Source organism: Ascaphus truei, chromosome 9 (genome assembly GCF_040206685.1).
Source record: "Ascaphus truei isolate aAscTru1 chromosome 9, aAscTru1.hap1, whole genome shotgun sequence".
In the NCBI taxonomy this organism is placed as follows: domain Eukaryota; kingdom Metazoa; phylum Chordata; class Amphibia; order Anura; family Ascaphidae; genus Ascaphus; species Ascaphus truei.
This window is the reverse complement of record NC_134491.1, coordinates 29,364,230-29,390,400: the sequence shown is the minus strand read 5'-3', so window position 1 is coordinate 29,390,400 and position 26,171 is coordinate 29,364,230. Positions and strand designations below refer to the sequence as shown.

The 26,171-nt window shown below is 40.8% G+C and overlaps 1 protein-coding gene across 6 annotated transcripts in view; it reads left to right on the top strand.

Moving 5' to 3' along the window:
* Positions 1-25,963, top strand: part of SLC8A3 (solute carrier family 8 member A3) — a 189,659-nt gene extending 163,696 nt beyond the window's left edge. For 5 of the 6 annotated variants that reach the window (XM_075614193.1, XM_075614192.1, XM_075614194.1 and 2 more), the window contains 4 exons: positions 4,367-4,497; positions 10,420-10,519; positions 11,854-12,129; positions 17,805-25,963. In XM_075614193.1, the coding sequence (XP_075470308.1) occupies positions 4,367-4,497; positions 10,420-10,519; positions 11,854-12,129; positions 17,805-18,181 (884 nt within the window). In that variant the 3' untranslated portion in view covers positions 18,182-25,963. Of the gene's footprint in view, positions 1-2,258; positions 2,329-4,366; positions 4,498-10,419; positions 10,520-11,853; positions 12,130-17,804 lie in introns of those variants that run through there. The other variant, XM_075614196.1, reaches the window with a different exon arrangement.
* The last annotated feature ends 208 nt before the right edge of the window (positions 25,964-26,171 follow it).

The window sequence follows — 26,171 nt, the reverse complement described above, 5'->3', positions numbered from 1 at the left end:
CCCTCACCTCTCTTTCCCCCCCTCACCTCTCTCTTCCCCCCCTCACCTCTCTTCCTCCACCACCACTTCTCTTTCCCCCCTCCTCCACCTCTTCACCCCCTCACCTATCTTCACCCCCTCACCTCTATTCCCCCCCTCACCTCTCTTCCCCCCTCACCTCACTCTCCCTCCCCTCACCTCTCTCTTAACCCTCACCTCTCCCCCTCCCCCCACCACTTCTCTCTTCCCCCCTCCTTCACCTCTCTCCCCCTTGCACCTCTCTTCCCCCCCTAAACCTCTCTCTCCGGGCCCCTCAGCCTTCTCATCTTCTACTTTACTTCTTTTTCCTACACAGGTATATACACTGATAAAAATCAATGACTACAAAAATTTATCTTTTTTATGAAAAATTAAAAAAGCCTACATTTAGCCTATAATAGTACTTATAATAATAATAGTATAATAATAGTAATTCAGTGTTAATTAAGTAATAATCCCCGAAGAACAGGCTTCGCCTCGGGCCTTCAACTCTTCCAGCCAGGGCATTATTGACCAGTAATGCCCTGTTCTTCGGGGATTATTACTTAATTAACACTGAATACCATGAGTAACTAAATAAACAAGCATAAAAGTCGCTATTTTGATGTATTATCTATTTTGTATACAAAGCAGTAACGTTTAGTTCTTGTATATTTAAGTTTGCCAGGTCAAAGTGCATATGTTTTATTCGTTTCATTTGTGCACACAATTTAGTTTGAGTAGGTTATACATTTTGGCACAAGCAATGTATTGATTGTTAAAGGGTCTGTGTATTTTTATTTGACTGCATTTGGCCCCATGGTGAGAGCTGAGACAGGGTGCTGGCCTGTACCCCGGACTGATGAGCGGGGGGGGGGGGGGCGGGGAGAGACGGTGCTGACCCATACCCTGGACTGATGAGCTGGCGGGGGCGGGAGGAAGAGACAGGGTGCTGACCTGTACCCCGGATTGATGAGCAGGTGGGGAGCGGGAGGGAGAGACAGGGTGCTAACCTGTACCCCAGACATATGAGCAGGTGGGAGGCGGGGGGGGGGGGTAGACAGGGTGCTGACCTGTACCCCGGATTGATGAGCAGGTGGGGGGGGGGCAGGGTGCTGACCTGTACCCCGGAGAACTGATGAGCAGGTGGGTGGGGGGGGGGTAGACAGGGTGCTGACCTATACCCCGGATTGATGAGCAGGTGGGGGGGGGAGGGTGCTGACTTGTACCACGGACTGATGAGCAGGTGGGGGGTGGGGGAGCTCACTGATTCAGCCACCTGTGCTGAAGCTGGGATATTCCTAATACCGGTCCTGTTGGTGGCCCCTGAGGACTGCAGTTGGCCGCTCCTGATCTATGTAATAATCGTAGCCGTGCCATTTTCGGGTACATTGCGTCTGCCTGTGGCGAGAGGAGGAAGACAGTAGGAGGTGTTACATTATGCATATTGGTGCCGGTCTATCAATTAAAAAACAAAGGGTGCTCAAGTTACATGACGGTTTTCTGCGTCACCTGCAAGGCGGAATAAGCCGTTTTCAACACAGAAAACTAGCACAGAATGTGCCAAATTCTATAACAGTAGAAATGGACTTAGTAAATATGTCAGGAGAAGTGCAGCCCATCTTGTTCATGCACAGACCCCACAGAATGTCTCTGTGCTTTCTGGTGCAAGGTCTTGTTATATTCTATCATTGCCATTGAATTCTATGGAAACTCCGTGATATATCGGGTTATGATAGGATGTGTTATCTGGGAGAAGAGGTTGGCTTACATCAGTTTATTGGGGCTACAATAAAACTCAGTCATGTAACCACAACAATTTTAACAGCTGTTTTATAAATGCTGTTCTGAAATCTGCAGTATGTACAGTACGGCCTGTGTTATGCGCAAACTGAGAGCCAACCAGGGCCGTCTTAACAGCATTATAGGCCCCCGGGCAAAGCAGTGCACTGGGCCCTGCCAACGCTCCGCTACAAGTCGTAATTCTTCTCCTTCTACCGAGTTAGCGGGATGTTTGAATGTTGAGGCGGGTGATTGTGTTAAATTCTGGTCTGTGCATAGATTAGCATGGGGCCCCTATGCTCGTGGGGCCCCCGGGCAACTGCCCAGCGTGCCCATGTGTTAAGACGGCACTGGAGCCCACAGTAATTCCCTAGTTACAGTGAATAAGGCGGAGTTCTAAAAACAATTCAGGGATCTTACAATCTCTCCATCCATTTAAAAAGTCCCTTTAAACAATGGTATTTCTTCCAAGTAGAAAACGGCTACTTCGTTTTACAATGAAGTTAGAAACTGGTTGAAAAACAGAAATGACCGTTTGCTCGTGCAAATGTAAGTGGAGAACCGCGCATAACCTTCCAATAGCAGATTGGATGTTCTTCCACTAGATATGACAAAAGCCCAAGTCTCTGCTGAACACGCATTGCGTCCCCAATATATTGAACGGATGCAGGCATTTAACAACCTGTTTAATGTTTTTCAGGTATGTTTATTAACTTTTACCATTTAATCCCAAAGGCCTAACTCGAAACTCTCACCACACATGCCACAGGACATACAGTATTCTTATATCGTTTGGTGCTAGTTGGGCATCACTGCTAATAAAAAAATAAGAATGCTGATTTGATTCTAATGTTACATTGATTTGGGTTTCATTATAAAGAATTACTTTAAAAAAAAAATCAGGAGGGGTCTCCCCACTATGCTGGCGTGGTTGTGGCGAAGTTGGGGATATTCTGCATATATTCTGGTCATGTCCCAAAATCCAACAAACTTGGACAGAAGTGTTCACCTTAATACACAAGATCCTAGATATCACTGTCCCACATGACCCAGTATATATATTGTTAGGCAAGCCAATAGCCAATATTCCCCGAAAAAAAGCTAGAGTACTAACCCAAATGTTAAATGCTACACGGTGTACAATTGCCAAAAATTGGAAACAACCTGCCCCCCCCCCCCATCCTTAAACCAAATAAACAATAAAATTTGGCATATAGTTTATATGGAAAAACTCTCAGCCTATCTGAATGGCTCGACCTCACAATTCTCTGAGATTTGGGCTCCTTGGTTTCGCCATGCAGGTATATCCCCATACATAGATTAGAATACTTGGAACAGAGTGATATATGTGACAGTTAAATTGTTGTGTACAATGCTATATTTTTACAAATGCTATCCCTTCCCCCCCCCTCCCCTATCCCCCCTTTTATATGTTATATGTTTTGTTAATTTTTCTTTTGTATGAAAAAAAATGTTTAATAAAAATTTAAGTAAAAAAAAAAAAATAAAAAAAAATCAGGTTGACAGAAATATTTTAGATCGAACAAAAAAGATTTTGCATCACGCTATATCGACTAGAATACCTATAGAATCTATAGCTGCTAAAGAATTTGGATTTCTGTGATTTGGATGAAAAACTAAAAGAAACAAAGCTTTCTTAAATGAAAATATGTATTTTTTTTTAATGATTTAGATGAGTCGATCATCATATTGATCATAATTGTATTGTATTGTATGTCTTTATTTATATAGCGCCAAATACAGTACAGGGAATTATAATTATACAATAAGTGCAGCAAAATCAGACAATAGGAAAGAGAATCTCTGCCCCGAAGAGCTTACAATCTAAGAGGTTTAATGGGAAACTTACAGAGACAGTAGGTGAGGGAGTAAGTGCTGTAGATGGCAGTGCTTGGTCACAATGGGTGGTAGGAGTGACTGAGTGTGAGACAATAGTCATGAGTGCAGGCTATTGGGATACTTGATTTGTGGGGTGAGATTTAAGGCTGGTCAGTATTAAATGAAAACGTTAACACCATTTACAGGGGAAGAGATGGCAAGGACGCATGAGTGAGATCAGGTGTGTATGTCTGACTTCAGGCTATGGAGAGATCCCCAGCAGTGGGAAGGAGTAGATAGAGGGTGTGAATAGAGGATTTGTGTGGGTGTTTTTTATTGAGGGGTATAGAAGTTGTTGGGAGAGGGGTGTATAAATAATGGTGGAGTTGGGACGTTGGAGAGAACAGAGACATTCACAAACGAGTGAGGAAACAGTAAACAGAAAAAGCAGTAGGGAGGGCATAGTAAGATGCAGGAGGAGAGACTTCACAGGTAATGGAGGATAAAAATGAACAAATAATCACAGATGTTAATTCCTTATACAGTAGATGTAGTTTGTGTACAAGTTTGAGACCTTAGAAGTTTTGTCATCATTAGAAAAATATACTTCAAAGCATAACCACGTGAGTGAATAACCCGTCCATTAAAGGTATACTGTACAAGGAGTCTAGCTGTGGGGTCACAGACTGAATGTGAAGGAGCGATCAGGTGAAAGTTTCTAACATTTTGCTTTGTGTTCTGCGTTTAGCAACAGAGCAGGCAGAAAGGAAGCGGTCGGTGGAAGATGAAGAAGTTAAACGTATTGCAGAGATGGGGAAGCCTGTTCTGGGGGAGCATCCGAAACTGGAAGTTCTAATTGAGGAGTCTTATGAGTTCAAGGTGAGATCCTTTTAGTTCTTACTTTGATAATGGGGAAAACTTACTAGAAAGGTCTATATGTTATCAGAAAGGGAGTTGGCACCACTTAGTAAATATGGGCCTATGCTAGAAGACACCTTCTGGTCCATTAAAGTGTTTTGGCTATGAACTATAAACTATGAACTGTCTCATTCACCAGCAAGTACTTTTTATCACTGACTCCATTCTGGGATCTCATGTGTATGTACAAGTTACCTTTGTTATCATTCTGTAGCACTGGTCTTTAGACTGCTGAGTCCAGCTCTTCTCTCAGTATGAGAATTATTCAGTACACATGAAGAAGATACAGGTAAAGTCTAGAAAACTCGTTACCCGTTGTTCCATTAACAAGTATCAGAACCTGCAATAAATTCATATTTTATAATGCAAACCGTAATAACTACTTCATATTAGCATTTGTAATGTATTATTTTAAATTCAGTTTTGTAATTTTTAGTACATGCTGCACCCAAGCATCAGGGGCTGAACTGCAATTAGTGCAGCAGGAGCAAGGTACCGCAGGGCCCTGCGACCTTCAGGTGCCCAATGCACGCTGCAGAGGTGGAGGTAGCAGAATTTCTCAAATTCCGCGCTGTCTCCAGGGGGGCAAACAATATATTCTTGTACCAGGGCCCCCCTTTCACTAGTTTTGCCTCTGCCAAGCATCTAACCAATTATGTGATTCCTGCTGAAACCATGAATTCGTATTCACCCATAGTAAAGCCATATATGTACAGTAACGGAGAGCAAAGAGATGCGTTTTAATTTAAATACTGAGAATTGCATCTATCAAGAACTCAAATGTTGGTCCCCTAAAAGGTGTGCAATTTATTTAAACTAGGAAAATGCTATATTTTATACCTCATTGTGAAACGAGCGAGTAAACCTAATAGGACAAAGATTCATAACACGGAATGAAACATGGGCAAAACAAAATTTGAAACGACATCAATTTGTGGATTTTGTCATCAAATTGTTCTAGTCTTCTCAAACTTCCATTAAAAATGGTAATGTCTGTTCAATTTCATTCTCACACTGTACACGAGCCGAGAAATAAGCCTAATTTCCACTGGCAGTCGAGGCACCGGCCATGAAGTTGTCCATAAAGGTCATAAAGGAATTCATCCATTTGCCTTAAATAAGCCGTCCCAACCACAATCCATAATAAACAGACAAAATATTTAAATGAAAATGGCCACGGCTTTTATCAAGACGAATACAGACATAGTCCATGAACCATTGAACATATTTTAACATATGCAGGCCAGCATGAATAAAACCTTAACAAGCCAAAGGTTAGCACAACCTTCCCAAGCCCCATAAATGGCCAACAGATCCCCATCAGCCTTTAACAGCATACACCTTGCAAGGACATCCTGCCACTAGTGACTCCATAACAAACCTGGGATGCACTCAACGCCCACACAAAGCCAACACCCTCTCAGTTCCATCCTGCAATCCCATGTTGAATATATTTAAACCAATCTCGTTCAGATGGACCCCATTTTTCTGCAAAACATCTCTATTCTCTCCCTCTTAACTCTCTATGCCTAAATAGCAACCACCTACTTTGCATACAAATTGTGATATTGCAGTGTTAACCTTTCGTCTACATTTTCCAAGGCGAACCAATCCCTTGTGTTTCTCCGAGAAACTCTTGGACTGATTTTCGACCAACACAAGTTTTGAAAATATGCCCAAATATTTTGTCAGCTCATGTCTTATTGTATTCAATAGTTCTACCATTTTAAATTGACCAAAATAATCTCCCCCAGCATGTACCACTAAAATCACGGAACACTTGACCATACACCAAATACGCATAACCTCAAGTAATAATTGAAACCAACATAAACCCCTAATGCCCCCCATCTTACCCTAGCTTCATATATGCCACGACTCCTACCATTTGGCCGTCTTTTCGCTTTTTGCTGCCCAATAAATATTAGAATAATCCAAACCGATGGAAAATCTGTACCTAAATGAAAAAATCACCCAACACAAATATATAACTATTCAATTTATCGAGTATATACATACATAACTTTTATATCTTTTTGATTCCCATCCTGCCAATTGTATGACCTCACAATCTTGCAAACCAAGCCACGTCCCTTCAGTAGCCGAACCAATCCTGAAGAATGAGTGCTTAATTAATCTGGACACATTCCTACTGCTTCTAAACGAGATCTAAAAACTCTTTGGAACTGATGTTTTGTTAACATCTGAATGCAATAAAAAAAGTACCTTCAACCAGAGGTCTTCATTCCTCAAATTCACTTACAATATATACTGGACACTTACCCCCTAAAGCAAATAATGATACCCAAACTCCCTTCCCATTGTAGTTGTTTTTAATTTACAAATTAAAAAATGTTACCGACGTGTCTGAGATTAACACATCCTCATTGCTAAAGAATACAAAAAAACGGCGCCTCCAATGAATAAATAAATGAATCCAACCAATGGCGTAGTCCAATGTGGGTAGCAGGCAGTCCTGAGTGGAGTCTTCAAAGAAGCCTCACAGAAAGACACACAAACATATAGGACAAAAAAACAAAAAAAGAGACAAAAGAAAAAAATCATAATGTAACTCAAATAACAAAAAAAAATAAAATAAAAAAAATCTAAAAAAATAAATAAATATAATAAAAAAAATTTTTTTTTAAATTCACTGAAAAGATGGGCAAAAAGATAAATTACAAATTTAATGCAATTAACTAAAATATAACAATAAACAAATGTTCATTGGGCTAGAGACGCTATTAAAGCTGAATCATCCGGTAGGGGTAAAATTAAAAACCTATTTACAGCAAAGCTGATTTAAAATAACCTTTGGCATGCTACCCCTGACGAAGTGACTTAGCGTCATGAAACGCGTAGGGTGGTTCTCTCCTTGGCTATTGACATTAATCATCCACCCCTGGCTGTACGTGTTCCTGTCAGACCTGCCTTCTAGCTTCCCGAGCTCTGCTGCCTGTCTGGGCGCTCCCCCTGCCCTCGTGCCGCCTTGTGACGTCACTGGCACATCACGCGACCTGAGGGTCTGTGTGCACGGTATCGGTGTCTCTCCGAGCGGCGTGGAGTTCTGGTTCCTCCTTGTGAAACCTTCACCTACCTTGAGGGTCTATGTGTTGGCAGTGGCGATCATCCTAGCAGTGTGGATCTTCTGAGTTCGTGCGGTTCCATCTCCTGCAGAGGCTACAGTCTGACTTCCAGGACTGTTGTTCCAAAGGTCATTTTAAATCTGCTTTGCTGTAAGTAGGTTTTTAATTTTACCCCTACCGGATGATTCAGCTTTAATAGCGTCTCTAGCCCAATGAACATTTGTTTATTGTTATATTTTAGTTAATTGCATTAAATTTGTAATTTATCTTTTTGCCCATCTTTTCAGTGAATTTTTTTATTTTTTATTATATTTATTTATTTATTTTAGATTTTTTTTATTTTTATTTTTGTTTTGTTATTTGAGTTACACTATGATTTTTTTCTTTTGTCTCTTTTTTTGTTTTTGTCCTATATGTTTGTGTGTCTTTCTGTGAGGCTTCTTTGAAGACTCCACTCAGGACTGCCTGCTACCCCCATTGGACTACGCCATTGGTTGGATTCATTTATTTATTCATTGGAGGCGCCGTTTTTTTTGTATTCTTTGTCTTAATTGGTTTGTGTACACCATTATTCCCTTAGGCAGCCCCCACTTTAAGTTTAAAGTGTTTTGTAATCACCTCTGTCGCTTTCATTGTCACAGATTTATAATATAGCATTAGCGCTTATTCACTGCTCTTCTCCTACATCCTCATTGCTAATACCTTCTCCTTTCTTTGCACGTAATGTGACCAGCTCACTTATCCTGAGGGCCATATAGAATGCTAAGGCAAAAGCTGCCTTGAAAAGCACAACCTCATAACATGAAAAGCAATTATCCACTAAAACATCTACCCATTTTTTAAATAACGCAAAAGACACCGGCTTACGCATATCCACACTAAATGAAACTTTTGTCCATCCTTTTAAAGCAGCAGTCCAAGTTGCCGTTTTTTTTTATATTTTATTTTTTTCTCCTTTAATAGCAATACAATCCACACAATGATAAGTAATTAGCTAAGTTGCTGATCGGTCCGTTCTCCTGTGATCGATCGACGAAGATTCGGCTTGGGGTTCACTAAATGACTGCCGAGGAGTATTCTGCAGTCAGTGGAATGCATATGACAGAGTTCTATGGGGAAGATCATGTGACCAGTCATTCAGTAGATACAATTGGTGCACTGCTAGAGAGAGGGTAGGGCTCAAAAAGGGGTGTGCCAAAGGAAAAATGGTAAAAAATAGCGCACAACCAAGGGAGTAAGGTCCAAAGACAAAAAAGTTTTATTGGGTCATGAATTAAAAAAAGGAGGTACACAGCTCCCCTACGTCTACTCTCCTAAGTATGTGGATTTTTAATCATTAATTGTCAAACTATTGTCATGTGAAACTTGCTTCTTTCGGTGTTGACCTAAAATGGTTGACTCATACTCTGTCAGTTAGACAAACTGTCATTCTGACGAAGTTTTTTCCCCAACATGCAACTCTAAAAACTTCATGGCCAAAGTGATTAACCCATTCCTACATCAGGTTAGTCGTTATCATCAATCATGATCCCCATTTCCGATAGGTACATAGGCCTCTGCTGTCTTGGAGTCAAACAAAAATGTAAATACTGAATACCACTTCAACTCCCACATTATTGCGACTTGAAAACAAATACGTTAAATATAACAATAAATGGTTACATTAAAATAACAGAAATTATACAGTCAATTCACAGAAATTTCATGGACAGATAGAGTTGGAAAATTTAGTACAGGGTATAAAAGGGCTGGTGAGTTTCAGATTGAAGCAGCTTTAACATCAGCAAACATCGGCAGAGGGCTCACACCCTTTGGCTGTCCTTCGGCTGCGCCAAAGGCCTGTCCACCTTTGGGGCGACGCAGATGTAGACTGAAGGGGTTCAGATTGAATGCAGCTTTGGTTTCAAAAACTCCTTTGTCCTCTTGGGTCATTAGCATTCCAGAGGGTGGGGCTGACGAAATGAAGCAGTATGGAAAGTAGATACAGTAGTTATGAGTAGAGGGCACAAGACAAGCTCATCCCACAAAGATGCACATTGTCTTTGTACAGGGAAGTGTTTAAACATGGAGATGTATATCAATATTATGCACATAATACTCTGCATCTCTTTGCAAACCAAAAGACAATGTAAAACCATATTATATTACGAGGTATAACAGTATTTTGTCCTACTTTATCATGCACATTATTTCATATCGGTATTATTTATATGCAGAACCTTTTGTGTATGTGTGTAATTGCCATAATTATATACAGATGATCATTGAACTTAGAAAGGTTGAGACTTTCAACAAAATGTTGGCTTTTTAATTACCATGGCTTTGACCTGAATAAAAATGCAATTTAGAACACTGTAGTGCCAGAGACTTTTCAACATGTGATTAATAGTACTTTGTAACAAACCATGAGTTCCCTTCCCTTAGTATACTGGTAAGTCTTTGGTTAAAAAAAAAAAAATCTTGGACATTATATCATTTACAGAATTATGTTTATCTGTATTTTATTACTTTAACTAGCTGAGAGCCCCGGCGTTGCCGGGGATGTTTGTGGTGTGGGGGTGGCATTTGGGTGGGGAGTGGTCCACGCGGCCCATGTGCGGTGGTAGTGCTGCTGTGGCTGTACTTATGGTGATTGTATCGGTGTGCTGATTTGGGAGGGTTTGGTGCTGATGTGGGGGTGCGGATGTGGGTGTGCCGATGGGGGAGGTGCAAAGCACAATGTGTTTGAAACGTCTTCATAACAACAAGATTTGTTGTCATTCGCTCATCATTGTTTGGTGTTTCCCTTGCTTTATAGAGCACAGTGGACAAGCTGATTAAGAAGACTAACCTTGCCCTGGTAGTAGGGACCCATTCCTGGAGAGATCAGTTCATGGAAGCCATCACTGTCAGTGCTGGTGAGAAGATACTTTCTCTTCTACTTGCGTCTTTTGACAATACATATTGTATGGTCCTCTATGTTACAGACTTACACGTTGTGTGTAAGCTCTCTTGTAAACAGTTACCTGAAAATACATTGTTAAATGATGGCAGTTTGAGTAATTATCATATTCTTTGCTGAAGCTTCGCCTTTGGGGAACTCTTCACCCATTCAAAATTGAAAACATTAAAGGGGTTTAAATGGTTATTACCTTAATAGAGGACACAATTGTTTAAACACATTATAGGGTGTAATTGCATATCACATTATGATGTGTGAATGCCTAGAGCAACACTGAATGAAAGAGATTCTTCATGTATAAGAACAGCAGGGTGAGCCATTCATCCTCTGGTGTAATGGTCCAGCTGCTGATCTTGTGCGTAGAAGCTTGTCTCAACAACTTCACCTCATTCTGCTACTCTATCTCCACATGCATCAGGTCACCCACCTACTGTAGATCTATTAATAAGAACACCAGGAATTTAGGCAGTTGAGATGACACAAGCTCTTTAGCTGACAGAACAGAAGGAACTTGCATCCAACTTCCCAAACATTTATAGCAGGTATTCCTTTAAGACTTTTTACATTTAATACCTTGGCATTTTATCATGATTTCGTATACCAACAAAAGACATTAACACACACACCCTTTTCTTTTTAGTCTACAGAGGAAGTTAAATGCACTAATATTGCCTGTTCTTTTCAAGCAGCCGAACGCAGGAGCCATTTAGAATATTTTGTTGAATATACAAAAGGAAAAGATAACTGAGTTAATAATGCTGCAAATTCTTATTTTGTGCTGCGGGATACCACTGCAAAATAAGAAGTCATTCCATCAGTGGCTTCTGCTATATCATGCCAATAGCAGTTTATAGCCAATCGTCATTTGGACACTTAAGTAATTAACATGATCGGTCTATTTAAAAAATAATCGTTGTTAGAATTAGCTGTATTACAATATGTGACCACATTTCTACTTTTCATCATGTTTGCAGTAAATCTGTAACATTGTATTGTCGTTTTGGTAATTAGTAATGGGAACACCTTGTATAATACTCATTATGTGTAGGAGTATTTGGACCCTTTTGTCCTAATAGGATCTAAGAGGGTCTGATGTTTCACAGCAGGTAAAACAATGGGAAGGCGAGGTGGGCCAAGTGGTTCTTATCTGCCGTCAATTTCTATATTTCGTTATGTTTTGGAAGAGTAAAACTGTACCGTACTAGTAATATGACTTCAGTCTATTATTTTGGGAAGAAGGTGGTATAGTTAATGGGTGATGGTTTGTTCTCTTGTCCTGCATTAATATAGCTGGAGATGAAGACGAGGATGAGTCTGGAGAGGAGCGCCTGCCATCTTGTTTCGACTACGTGATGCACTTCCTAACAGTCTTCTGGAAGGTGCTTTTTGCTTGTGTTCCCCCCACGGAATACTGGAATGGGTGGGCCTGCTTTGTTGTGTCTATCATCATCATTGGCATCCTCACTGCTATCATTGGAGACCTTGCTTCCCACTTTGGCTGCACTATTGGCTTGAAGGACTCGGTGACTGCAGTGGTGTTTGTGGCCTTCGGGACCTCAGTACCCGGTGAGTTCAACATTTTACATTCTATGGAAACTTGTTCCACATCACATCCTATTCTGTGCATGTGAAGAGGGACTAGCATAAAGGAAATTCCACTCTCAGACAAAGAACTGCAGAACGAGCTAAGGAAACGTTCACAGCAGAAGTTTTGTTTGGGGTAAAATAGTAGAAGGGGCAGGAGTAAGCGGTCATTCCTCCAGAGTTGTATGTGTGGAGAATGGTCTGTGTAAAAACACATTTTCTAGGGTTTCTTAAAGGAGCAATTCATGCGCTTTTAAAAATTATTATTTTTTAACATAGGTTTGAAGCAGGGGTTCTCCGGAGCTGAACCCCAATTAATTTCAGCTCTAGGGAGCCCCTGCTTCCAGAGGTACCGGTATCTCAGCAAAATGTAAAGGTCACACGGGCCAATAGGAAACCGATCCTGATGACGTCACAGTTTCCTATTGGCCCACAGGGCGCAGGAGCTTTGAAACTCCGTCATTACATGAGCACTGCTAGCCGAGCAGAGTGGCTACCCACAGCCCCTACGGAGATAAGTATCTTCAGAAGCATGGGGTCCGCGGAGATTAAATTAATGGGGTTCAACTCTTGAGACCCCCTGCTTCAATCCTATTTTTTTAAAAGAAAGAAATTTGCAACAGCAAAAAAAATCCTGCTTGAATGACCTCTGTAAAGAAGCAATTCACCCTAACCCTAATATCCACCCAACCCTAATAACCACCCTAGCCCTAATATCCACCCTAACCCTAATATCCACCCTAACCCTAATATCCACCCTAACCCTAATATCCAACCTAACCCTAATATCCGCCCTAACCCTAATATCCGCCCTAACCCTAATATCCACCCTAACCCTAATATCCACCCTAACCATAATATCCACCCTAGCCCTAATATCCACCCTAGCCCTAATATCCCCCCTAGCCCTAATATCCACCTTAACCCTAATATCCACCCTAACCCTAATATCCACCCAACCCTAATATCCACCCTAACCCTAATATCCAACCTAACCCTAATATCCAACCTAACCCTAATATCCACCCTAACCATAATATCCACCCTAACCCTAATATCCGCCCTAGCCCTAATATCCACCCTAACCCTAATATCCACCCTAACCCTTATATCCACCCTAACCCTTATATCCATCCTAACCCTAATATCCACCCAAACCTAATATCCACCATAATAACCACCCTAGCCCTAATATCCACCCTAACCCTAATATCCAACCTAACCCTAATATCCAACCTAACCCTAATATCCACCCTAATATCCACCCTAACCCTAATATCCACCCTAGCCCTAATATCCACCGCCGGTGTTACTTTGTGGTTACTAAAGGGGCATCAAATAGAAAGCCACAACCATTGATGTTACAGTTTCCTATTGGCCTGAGATTTGGCAGCCATTTTGTTTCCCCTGAGGGAGATTTAGTCTAACTTCACCAGTAAGTATCTACGGAACCAGGGTTTCTCCAGCACTGAAAATTGTGATATTTGGCTCAGGAAACCAACAGAGCCCACCCTTTAAAAAAAAAAAAGTAGTAAAAATTGCTGTTTTCTATTTTTTTTTGTGTGGAGAAATTCTAGTTTTAAATTATATTTATTTGAATAATGTAATAGGACTGCAAAAATATCAGATTGATTTTTATATTCTAATAGCTCAACACATCTGAAATCCTTGGCATATCCTAGTTAGGTCATTATAGGGATTATATTTGTTGATGTTGCAACAAGAACCTAATTCGTCTTCACTCGCCATGTGAAGAAATAACAACATTAATCCTGATATCTCTATACCAGGGGTGCGCAGACTTCTTGAGCAGCGCCCCCCTGCCCGGCAGTCGCAGCGTTCGTGCCCCCCTCTCCAAGGATTTGGCGTCAAATGACGTTGTGGGTCATGTGAAGATATGTCACGTGACCTCGCCACGCGTTGCTAAGGCGACATGTCACATGACCCGCGGTGTCATTTGACTCACTTTGCCATGGTGACACATCGCCGACAACCCGGCAGAAAGCAGGTAAGGGAGTTACAGAGGCGCCTCACACCTCCCCCAGCATTTAATTTAAATGCCGTGGTGCTCTAGAACACTGGTTCTCTGCTCTTGTACGCAGTGCACGCAGTAATGTACATAGATGCTTTTCAGGCAAAGGTCCCTGCCCCGTAAAGTTACATTTATTTTTGGGTGCCTGAGGAGATAAAGTGACTTGCCCAAGGTCACAAGGAGCTGACCCCGGGACTTGCCCAAGGTCACAAGGAGCTGACCCCGGGACTTGCCCAAGGTCACAAGGAGCTGACCCCGGGACTTGCCCAAGGTCACAAGGAGCTGACCCTGGGACATGCCCAAGGTCACAAGGAGCTGACCCCGGGACTTGCCCAAGGTCACAAGGAGCTGACCCTGGGACATGCCCAAGGTCACAAGGAGCTGACCCCGGGACTTGCCCAAGGTCACAAGGAGCTGACCCTGGGACTTGCAAAAGGTCACAAGGAGCTGACCCTGGGACTTGCCCAAGGTCACAAGGAGCTGACCCTGGGAAATATTTTAGGGGGGAAAAAAACAACAATAAAACTGAAAACGATTAATTAAAGTGAGTTTTAAGTTAAAAAAAACCCCCAACAAAACAAAAACATTTTCATAATTTGTGAAACTTTATAATGATGAACCAACATTAGCATTCTTGATTGATAAAAATATCAGTAGTCTGTACAGGTGAAGAAGAGAGCTGTGAGGCAGGAATGATCATTTCATTTATGAAAACTTGTGCATCACCAGTGACTAGCTACATTTCTCTAAGGCCAATGCAGTCATAAGAACTTTGGACTTAATATGGTTTTAGCATTGAAAGCTGTGGCATTAGAAGATCGATGGTGTCAGCGGTACTAGGTTGGTGTTCCACCATTTAAAAATAAACTATTCTGCTCCATTATATCAATGCAGAAGAGCGAAATCTCTGCCATATGAATGAATAACTTACAGTACAATGGTCCATTGGAATAGATCAGTATTTCCATGAGAATCTTGACCTAACCACAAGTGTCTCTATTGAATTGACTGTTAATCAGACAGATAAAAGCAATACAGCCTAAAAAATGACTGCAAGTCATCTTCATAAGGAAAAGTGAAATGAGACTTCCCAGCAGTAGCCTATATTATTTTAATATATTCAGTAGGTGTGGTCAATGCGGTTTGCTCTGGTAAAGGGTGTTTCCTGACCTACTGTATGTGTATAGATCAATTTTTTTCTCATTCTGTAGCAGGGACATTGATCACATAGATTGATGGGTGGAAAATTCTTTGAATCAGCCAGTGAATACAAGCAAGGTCACATTCGGTTGACCTTTGTGTAGTTTCATTTTACTTTTCTTCTCGGCTCACAGTGTAAAGAGAGGTTGTATTGTACAACTAAACGTATACGGGAGAATAGAGTTCCAACTTTTAAAATAAAGTCGAAACATTTAATTCCAGTATTTTTTTTTCTTCTTCTAGTGTAGTCCCTTCATGGCAACATCTAAGTAAAAGACCCCTGGCTCTGGAGGCAACAGATGCTCTCTGACCTTTTTTGAGGTCCTGAGAATAAGACAAATATTATTTGTTCTGCTGATCTAATATCTGCTGTTCTATTTATATAACAATGGATGGCTTGAACCACGTCCAGGTTATGAAGCTCCATCTCCCTGAGGATAAAATAACCGGCTGTGGTGGAGTAGATGCCTCATTTATACCTTTATTCGATCCTACCTCTAGCTGAAGTGTCCTTTCCCAATTATGTTGCCATGGGGACACAGAGGAAAACATCTTCACTTTTTCCTGACGACCATGGGTAAATCACGAGTGGAGGAGTACTGAAGGGCCCGCACAATTGCATATATAAATCAAATGATTGCTTTTCTTTTGTGTAGTCTTTACAGGGTAAGATTATATGGTACAATATTCTAGGCAGAACATTGTAGATCAATATATTGTGGAAAATTAGCAATGAGCGTATCTGAAAACACTTTACACACATACCACATTGTTAATAAAATAGCAACTTCTCTTGTCTTATTGTGTTGAAATACATTAGAATGTAATAGCTGTAAAAGTAAATTATTCCTGAATTATCCCTAGAAAATCCTATACTGTGCATGTTATTATTAGGTATCAAAACGATTAATTATTTTATACACTGCCCAAAATGACCCACAGATACTTGTAGAGTCGTCAAACATAAGGATCATTTTACACAACTTAAAAGGCTTCTCAGACTATCACAGATTTCAACTCTAAGAAATGAACAGGGATTGTATAGGATGTTTTATTGATTATAATACATGCTGTCTGTTTTTCTTTACACCGTTTTTATTGCTTATCAATGTCAAGTGGCTACAAAGTCAGAAAGCTGCAACAGCTGCAAATGTATATCATCTCCAAAATAGACCAAAAAAGCTGTATCTGCAGGAAATACAAACAGAAACAGTAAAACCAGATAGCTCGCCTAAAGTCAGGATAAAGCAGTTGTCTTATTTAATAACTGTTTGCCCCCAACTTTTATTTAGGTTTTCTATCTAGTTGTACTGTTCTTGTTTGACCTTGGTAGCCCACAGAAAGTAGGCGTTTGACCGTGGTAGCCCACGTGAGGTAGGCGTTTGACCGTGGTAGCCCACAGGAGGTAGGCGTTTGACCGTGGTAGCCCACGTGAGTTAGGCGTTTGACCTTGGAAGCCCACAGGAGGTAGGCGTTTGACCTTGGTAGCCCACAGGAGGTAGGCGTTTGACCGTGGTAGCCCACAGGAGGTAGGCGTTTGACCTTGGCAGCCCACAGGAGGTAGGCGTTTGACCTTGGTAGCCCACAGGAGGTAGGCGTTTGACCTTTGTAGCCCACAGGAGGTTGGCGTTTGACCTTGGTAGCCCACAGGAGGTAGGCGTTTGACCTTGGTAGCCCACAGGAGGTAGGCGTTTGACCGTGGTAGCCCACAGGAGGTAGGCGTTTGACCTTGGTAGCCCACAGGAGGTAGGCTTTTGACCGTGGTAGCCCACAGGAGGTAGGCGTTTGACCTTGGTAGCCCACAGGAGGTAGGCGTTTGACCTTGGTAGCCCACAGGAGGTAGGCGTTTGACCTTGGTAGCCCACAGGAGGTAGGCGTTTGACCTTGAGAACCCTATTTATTCCACTTCTTGTTTTGTTTTTTCAGTGTACACAGAGGTTCTTCTTATACAGTAGTACTATTGTAAATACACAAGATTTTGGCAGCAGGAATTGAATAATGTAACAATGGCAAATAGAAACCTTAATTATTGGGGAACAAACATTTCTAATTATATATACAATAGATTCTAGGCAGTAAAAACAGCAATGTTTTGGCAATGTGCCTTCACCACAGTAAGCAGAAATCTCTGATAATATGCTCAGGAAAATGACCCATATTAATAACATGGCATGTGCATGGAAAGCACAGATGTAGCCAATGTTATCGCACCTGTTAACGTGTGGTGAGGCACTAAAGCGCTCTATTGTGCAACTCGTCACTTCATTGAATTAACTTGCACATTTCACAATAACGCATTAAAACACGCACCAGCTGAAATGCCGTATCATGCGATAACGGGCGCAGTAATGTTCAGTGCATCGGTATATACATTGTGGGATGGATGTGTCCTAATGCACCATTTATTTCTCCTCCCTCTTTCCAGATACATTTGCAAGTAAAGCGGCTGCAACCCAGGATGTGTATGCGGATGCTTCAATCGGCAACGTGACCGGCAGCAATGCTGTCAATGTGTTCCTGGGTATTGGACTGGCCTGGTCTGTGGCTGCCATCTACTGGGCCTGGCAGGGACAGGAGTTCCACGTGTCTGCTGGCACCTTGGCATTCTCCGTCACCCTCTTCACTATTTTTGCTTTTGTCTGCATCAGCGTCTTGCTGTATAGGAGGCGGCCTCACATTGGGGGGGAACTGGGCGGCCCGAGGGGTTGCAGACTTGCCACAACTTTGCTCTTTGTGAGCCTGTGGTTACTTTACATCTTGTTTGCCACCCTGGAGGCCTATTGTTACATCAAAGGGTTTTAAGGAAAGCCAAGTTAATACAACGAGGTACCCGCTGCTTTCATTCTGAGGCAAGCACCTTATTGGGGATCCCCAGAGCAGAAAGGGACACCAGTCGACAAAACAGCATCTAATACTGCTGGGGCTTACAGGACAACACAATCCAAAGGACTTTCTCGGACTGACACCATTGGTCGAAGTACATTAAAAGAACAGTAGTGGTACTCTGAATACAGCAGAACCCTGTTAAATAGGGGAGTTGAGTGTAACAAACCAGTTCCTACAAGAGGATGCTAACAGGACAGGGGATACACCTTAAGATATGTCACTTCTTTCTTAAAAATATTAGCAAAGTGGAACTAAATGTACCACTACGTACCAAGTACAATCACACTTTGACCACTGCATAATCCCCTAAAGGTTACAACCAGCAACGTTTTCTGTTTCTGATTACTTTTGAGATTTTTTTCCCCCTCTCCAAAGAGTCACTTTAAATAAACACTTTCTATTTTGTGTTCTTATGAATAGGAAAGCGCAGAATCGCCTCCATATTGAAACTGATATATTTGAGAATACAATGAAAGCTACACTGCCTGTCTAACTTTTATTTTCATTTTTACGGCAAACTGAAAAAAAAAAAACTGCAATTGGAGATGCCAAGAAAAGGAAACAAGATAGGAAAACGGCAAAACGTGTTTGTCTTCTCTCTCACTCTGCATATTTGGAATATGGCATTGATAAGCGTATGGCATTGATAAGCGAATGGCATTGATAAGCGTATGGCATTGATAAGAGTATGGCATTGATAAGAGTATGGCATTGATAAGCGTATGGCATTGATAAGCGTATGGCATTGATAAGCGTATGGCATTGATAAGCGTATGGCATTGATCATCATAAATAGAGAGAAAAAAAACAGAATGGTTAAATAAGAGGAAAAGAAAAGGCCACTTCATGTATATAGTTTGCTGTTATCACATGTTGCTGTTATCAGTGCGTTAACGTTTGGAATCCGAGATTAAAACGGTGGCTTTTCAGTCTTAAGAGTCCTACTTCCCCTCTTCACTGTTGGAGGAGGCCGGTTGAACAACGCAGAACATAGTACATGTGAATTTTACCGGGTGCATTGCTTTTCAGATCCTGGCCCCCAAGCACTGAAAGATTATTGCTTGTTTTAAAGTCACCCTCCCACAAAGGGTCGCTTGCACAGAGGCTGTGATTTCTCCCATGTGTGCAGAAGTTACCTTAAGCATACCCACTGACGACGTGGTGATTACTTGGCTTCCTTCAGTGTTTCTGCTCCAATTTGTTGCATCTCCATTTTACTGAATGACAAAAATGTATTTATTTTTTTAACAGAAACCTTTTAGATTTTACCAGATTGAGATTAAGATCCCATACGCCGCACACCGGCTTCATTATTGCCCCCAAACCCATTACTTGCTTTGGGACTGGGCAGGGATTAATAAGACAAACATCTAGTTATTCATTTGAATTTGTATGTGGATATGTTTGAATAAACCTGTCTGCGTGTTTTATTCTCTAGCTTCCCCACGCTGTCCTCCCTGAGCCCCAGCCACACCAGGTTTTAGTGCTAACCAAAGAATTTGTGAACATGAGTCAATACATCTATAATACTGTATGTATTTCCTGTTCCTGATAACGGATTCATTTGTTATCCCAAAGATCTGATCTGACTGTGGTTCTGTGCAATTTAAGTGTCCCTCTTGGGGTTGCCACATAACTTCTGATTACCGTGATGTCATCCCAGTCCGGTTTATAAAATGAGATTGGGAGATTTAAAAACTTAAACTGAGTCTTAACCCATAATATGGGTGAAGGTGGTGGGATGTAGTGTGAGGGACGGCTGATCTAGTTCAGTCTTTTATACCAACAATCCTGATTTGAAACTCTGGACTGGACAAATATTTTAGGCCTAAGGTGACAAGAAGCTTGATGGCAACCACAGTCCATGCCTTAGACCACTGTTGCTCCACCTTATACCCTGAAAAAATAAACCAGAACATAGGTTGGGGAAACCAACCAATACTAAATTCACATATAAAAAGCGAAATACCTTTAACTTGTGCTTGTCAAGTCATTGGTTTAATTTTATAAACTGGTGATGCTCGGTTCTTTGAGCACAGTGTCGGAAACATCTGCCCAGGCAACGGTTTTGTGAGAGTGGAAAACAGAGAAAGAAAAAAATAAATCGACCAATATTACAAGTCATAAAATGTTCTCAAGTACCCTCAAAGGAAGAGCCCCCCCATAGTGTGATCAGACACGTGGCTCGGAAGCTATAAACGCATCTCAAACCTCTAGTGGTTCCTTACAGTTTAGAGTCACATTCACAGCACTTAGGGGTAAGGTTAACATGAGCAATATCATAAAGTGAAGCTGCATGGTTTCTTAGTATGGTTGGAGTTGACTGTAACCAAGCTTCTATGTGCCTTATTTTAAATGACCATATTTCCTTTATATGGATAATGACAGGATATTCTAAGAATAATGGTATGGAGATGGACATCATCATCTTTTTCCTCCTATTGAGTGACTATAAAAAGCAGCAGTGTCATCTACTCACCCACTTGTTGATGAATACGGGGCTCAATTCTCTGACCTGGTACCAACCAAGATACAACCTTACTGAAACATTCATCTTTGTCTTTGCACTGTGCAGATGTCCTGCCCTTGAAATGTGACCTTTATATTGATAGGATAACCACATGCTGCCAATCTGACGGATTACTATTTCTAGGAGTCGACTCATAAGGCTAGAGCATGGTGGGGTCCAAAGTCATGTCCGTCATTGTGACCAGTCAACAATTTCTACTAAGATTTCATAATTGACCAAGTTTTTTTTCCATTCAAAAATTAGAGCAAAAATAAAGGCAAAGGGGTAAAAATACATTCTAAAAAGATTTTTTAGTCACACGATTTTTAATTAAAATGACACTAAGAATTAAATCACTGCAAGAGGAGCCCATGATTCACTGCAAAACTGGCCCATGGCAGGAAAGGAGCTTTAAATGAACATCACTGGAGAACAAACCAGGAAATAAATTAAACTAAAACTAAGCAGATGGAATACACACCAACTGTGTAATAAGAATAAGAAAATCAAATGGGTAGGTACTGCCTCAATCGCATTAATATATATATATATATATATATATATATATATATATGTAACAGAGCAGATGGCACACAAATACAGATGAAGACAGGTGCTTAGTCCCATATGAATGAATATAATCAAAGGCTCCTTACCAGGCAGACCAGAGAATCCAGGGAATCCAACTTTTCGGTCCTAAAAACAGGACCTTTATCAAGGGAGCACTCCCTTGATAAAGGTCCTGTTTTTAGGACCGAAACGTTGGTGTTTTGTGCCTGCTTTACTAATACAATTATTTTTGCTAATAAGTGTGCTGTCTCTTCCTTGCTGTGCCTACTTTGGATTCCCTGGATTCTCTGGTCTGCCTGGTAAGGAGCCTTTGATTTTATATATATATATATATATATATATATATATATAATCTTACTGTCCTACAGTATTTACAGAGCTGTCCACTGTCTTTGGGGCATCTACTTTATTGTTGGTAACACTGCTGCTTCTTATTGCCAATCCTAAAATGTATTTTTACTCCTGTTAGGTCTCCATCTTCTTATCTTCCCAACATAAAAACAATAAGATTATATTTCTGACAATGTATTTTTTCTGACTTGTGACCCTGCAGCTTTTCAATACAAGCTTTGTACATCTGGATCAGTATATGTTCGTACTGCTTAATTGTTGTCGCCTCTGGGAAACAGATACATGGTATATGTTTATATTCCTATGGACGTGCATTCAGTTGTTCAGTGTTGCGTGTGTTCTCCCCGGGCGTGCACTGGACCATGTTGTACAGCAGTTTCTCAAGGAATGACACATTTAGGTGTAAATTAGTTACCGCAGGTTTTAATGTCTTGCCGTGTATAACAAATTCCTTGCAACTGTATCTCCTTCCATATTCAAAGTGACATTGCTGCAACCTCTATCTGTAAGTACTGTTATTTCCAAATGAATCTCTGCATCTGTCAGTATACAGAGCGGAGCAGCTGTACCTCCCGTACCGCTCGACACAGGAGCACTTGTGTGTCTGAATAATATACAGCGATGCAGGAGAGACTTGGCATATAGAGTGATATACAGTGCAGACATCTTTATCTCTTAGTATGTAGAGTGGCAGAGCTACTAACTATCTCAGTATACAGTCACACAGGTGTATTGTACAGTTGAGTAACAGACAAGTGGATATACCCATGTAATCTATACACACACCATTTGCTTACAGTAGCTGTTTCTCTCTCTTCCCACCTTGCCTCATATCAGTCCAGGATATTTCATGATGTGTAGCTGTGTCTGTTAGTGACAATCGTAACTGTCACTTGCCTTTGTCACTTTCTATAGAGTCACCAAGTGACACATCTGCCAATGCGATGTGCCTCCCGTGGGGTTTACATTGTGTTCTCGCTTGGATCAATGTGTAATATTAGGAATCTGTTCTATACACAAAGATGTAAAACTAGCACTATTTGAGGCTTTGGGCCCGGGGTTGAATCCAAAAACAGGTGAAATATTAGAAGAAAAATCTATAAAGCAATTATATTGAAGACGTTTATTTTGGTATAAAATATATAGTTTGTTTTCAGGATAGGAGTGATATTGTGTCATAGGTAAGGGATTATGTTACTTTTGTCTATATGAAGTGCTCTTATTCTATATCCAGCTCACCCTGCCTGTTCTGCTCTGGTTGCTTGTATTAAAGCCGTAGGGCACCTCCAGACCCCATCCTACCCCTTTCTGTCTTTCCCTGGTCTTCCTTGCCATTGTGTTTGCTTTGTCGTTTCCCCTCATACAGGTAAGGAAAAGTGGTTATATATATATAGCCACTGTCAATATTACTGTATGCTCATTTGCATGTCTTAGACAGGTCTGCAACCCTGTCTTTCCCCATTGTTGTCCATGCAGACCTGTCTAAGACATGCAAATGAGCATACAGTAATATTGACAGTGGCTTTATGCTTTACTGGGGAGGGTTTTTGTCACTTTTTTTACCCACCATAACCTTAATAATTGTGGATATATATATATATATATACACACATACAGTGGTCGACAAATCACCAAAAAATCTACTCGCCGAACAAAAAAATCTACTCGCCACCTAGTACCAAACGTGTGCTGCTTGGGCCAATAGGCGCTCGCCACGATGTTAAATCCACTCGAAAGGGGCTTGTAAATGTATAGGTTTGTCGAACACTGTATATACATATATATATATATATATATACACACACACATTAAAATGCTAGTCCCTCATCATTACCCTTTGATAGAGTTTGGGTAGAAGGCTTACCGTAAAAAAAAATAAGATAGACTTCTGTGTACACCATTGTCTATGCAAAATAAAGATGAATATTTATTACGTGAAGATGGCAATAACAGATATAGCCACCTTGAAATAAAAGGTACTGTAATTTAACTTTCTTTTCTATAAAGTAAGATGCATCTGTGAGCCTCACTTAAAATATTTTTTAATAAGTTAAATAGGGAAGTAAAGGGTCAATCTCTGGACTCTGTATCAGGAAGCGCCTCGATGGACGCCCAGCGCCTCGCTGCATGCCCAGTGCCATATGGCGCAATCAGCATCAATTCAAATCTTCAAATAAAGGGATAGAGCAGCAATCGATAGGACTTGTACAAAAATAGCAATTTATTGAAGTAAAATCAATGTTTGGTTCCCAAGACAAAGGTCCAAATCGGGAACTGAAACCTTGCTTTCACTTCATTAAATTGCTATTTTTGTACAAGTCCGATCGATTGCTGCTCTGTATCTTCATTTGAAGAAGACTTGAATCAATAAGTTCGACATTTAATTCCTTTTTAATTAGGACCCATGTGGATGGTTCCCTGTGCTCCCAACACTAAGGGGTTAGTAACAGGTTGATCAACACTTGCTCCATGCAAAAAGGAAATCAAATACGGTGGTTCAAATGTGGCCTCCACCAACACGGGTTAGCCAAACAGGTAATCTGCTGTAAATAAGCAAACCGTCTTTTCCTTTACAAGAATACTTGCGGAAATACCATTTTTCATATTTGTTTTTTCCTTGATTTTGGAGGGGTGTCTTTCCCAATCTTCACTGCTAAAATGCCACAACACTTTGACCTTAGAAAAATAAAATGGATGCAAAATAGTCTGTACACTACAGATACACAATGTCCACATAATACAGATAAGACACGTTACCAAGTACGTATAATGGATACACAACTGCGTGATATACAGACACATATGCCGTATAGACACACTGTATAGACACATTATATAGGCCCATATTTACTAAGCAGGCATAAGACCCCTTCCAGCGCTGGAAGATCCTTTACAGGCTCTTGAAGTCAATGGACTGTAGATAACTTCCAGTGTAACAGTAAAATATGTCTCACAATGCTCTGTATACAGTGCAGAATATAGATACAGGTCCCTGCTACACAATGCGCACTGTTATACACAGGACATTATGCATCTGTATTAGGCAAACAAACAGAGCATATAACATGGACACACATTGCCCCATATAAAATACAGGAAAACTTTTGCCTGACAATATTTTGACATCCCAGCATAGACCCACAAATGAAGGTATGTAGCAAAATATATTCCTGTTTCTCTGTGTCTTTCTTACCTTCTATAACAGGAGCAGTAGCATATGAATCATTTATCAGCACTCTCTTTGCTGTGCCTTCACTTTTCCAAACTCCAATGCTTTTGTCCCACAGTGTTGTGGCCACATTTTGTTGGTGATAAATGAAATATATTTAGATAATGGATATTCACAAAACCGTAAGTTTCCGAATCATTTAGCAAGAGAAATAAAAACAACCTGCGTCCTTCAATAATATCACCTCCCATGTTGTTACTACAGAACACGGGATTCAACACGCCAGAGCTAAAAACACATCTTGTACTACCAAAGGTATTTTATATCTCTAACATGTAAGCAGTGCAGTGGGATATTCCAGAGAAACCTTTCCATTCACAGAGAGAGATAGGAATACATGTCAAATCACTGCTAGGTAGACATTCTGAGATGTGTACCCTTCTCATTCAATTGGTTACGTTGTATGGCTTTTGGAAACCAGGTACACTTTCTTCCAACTAATTGATTCCTTTCAGGAAATCTCTTCTGCTTAATTATCAAAGGCAACACATTATGTACTGTCCCTCATTCAAGAAACAACATACAGTAAGCTTGGACACTTGTACAGTACCAGCATTGCTTGATATTGAGACTCCGATCTAAGTAAAGTTAGAACTGGGTAGTAATTGGATACGAGTCTCAATTGGAATAACAGGTGTTAAAGGCTTATGTTTAATAAGGAAATGTATCAAGGGATTTATAGAACATGTGAAACAGGAAGCAGGTTTTTAATTCAGGGCAAATCTGGCTCCCATTTACTGCAGTTAGGGATGAATTGACTTTTGCCCTCGTGTGAAACAGAATTGATCATCCTTTCTATAACTCAAGCACTGTTACAATTACAATTGTGTTTTTGAATATATGATTAAATGCAAAATGCGGGCGCCCACATTCTCAATTCAATAAATGTATTCCATATTAACCGACATGGTAAAGGAGCCTGCAAGTAATCCCGGGATTGCACTGGGTCACCAGAGTTAACAAATGACCATTTCATTTAACATCGAACACAATATCTTTTTGAGTGCAGGAACTCTCCACCACTAACATCTTTGAATATATGAAGAGTAGAGGGTGGGGGGTGGGGGGTGGGGGGTGGGGGAACACATATCCAATTTGAATACAATCCATGAATCTAAATTCTAGAAACAGGCTGAACATGGGAACACTCAATGGTGATAAAATCTGGGAAATGTGAGAACAAGCAATGGCTTTTAAACCATTAAATACTGGGCGGCATGCCTCCTTGTGGCCTTCCAGTAACCTGT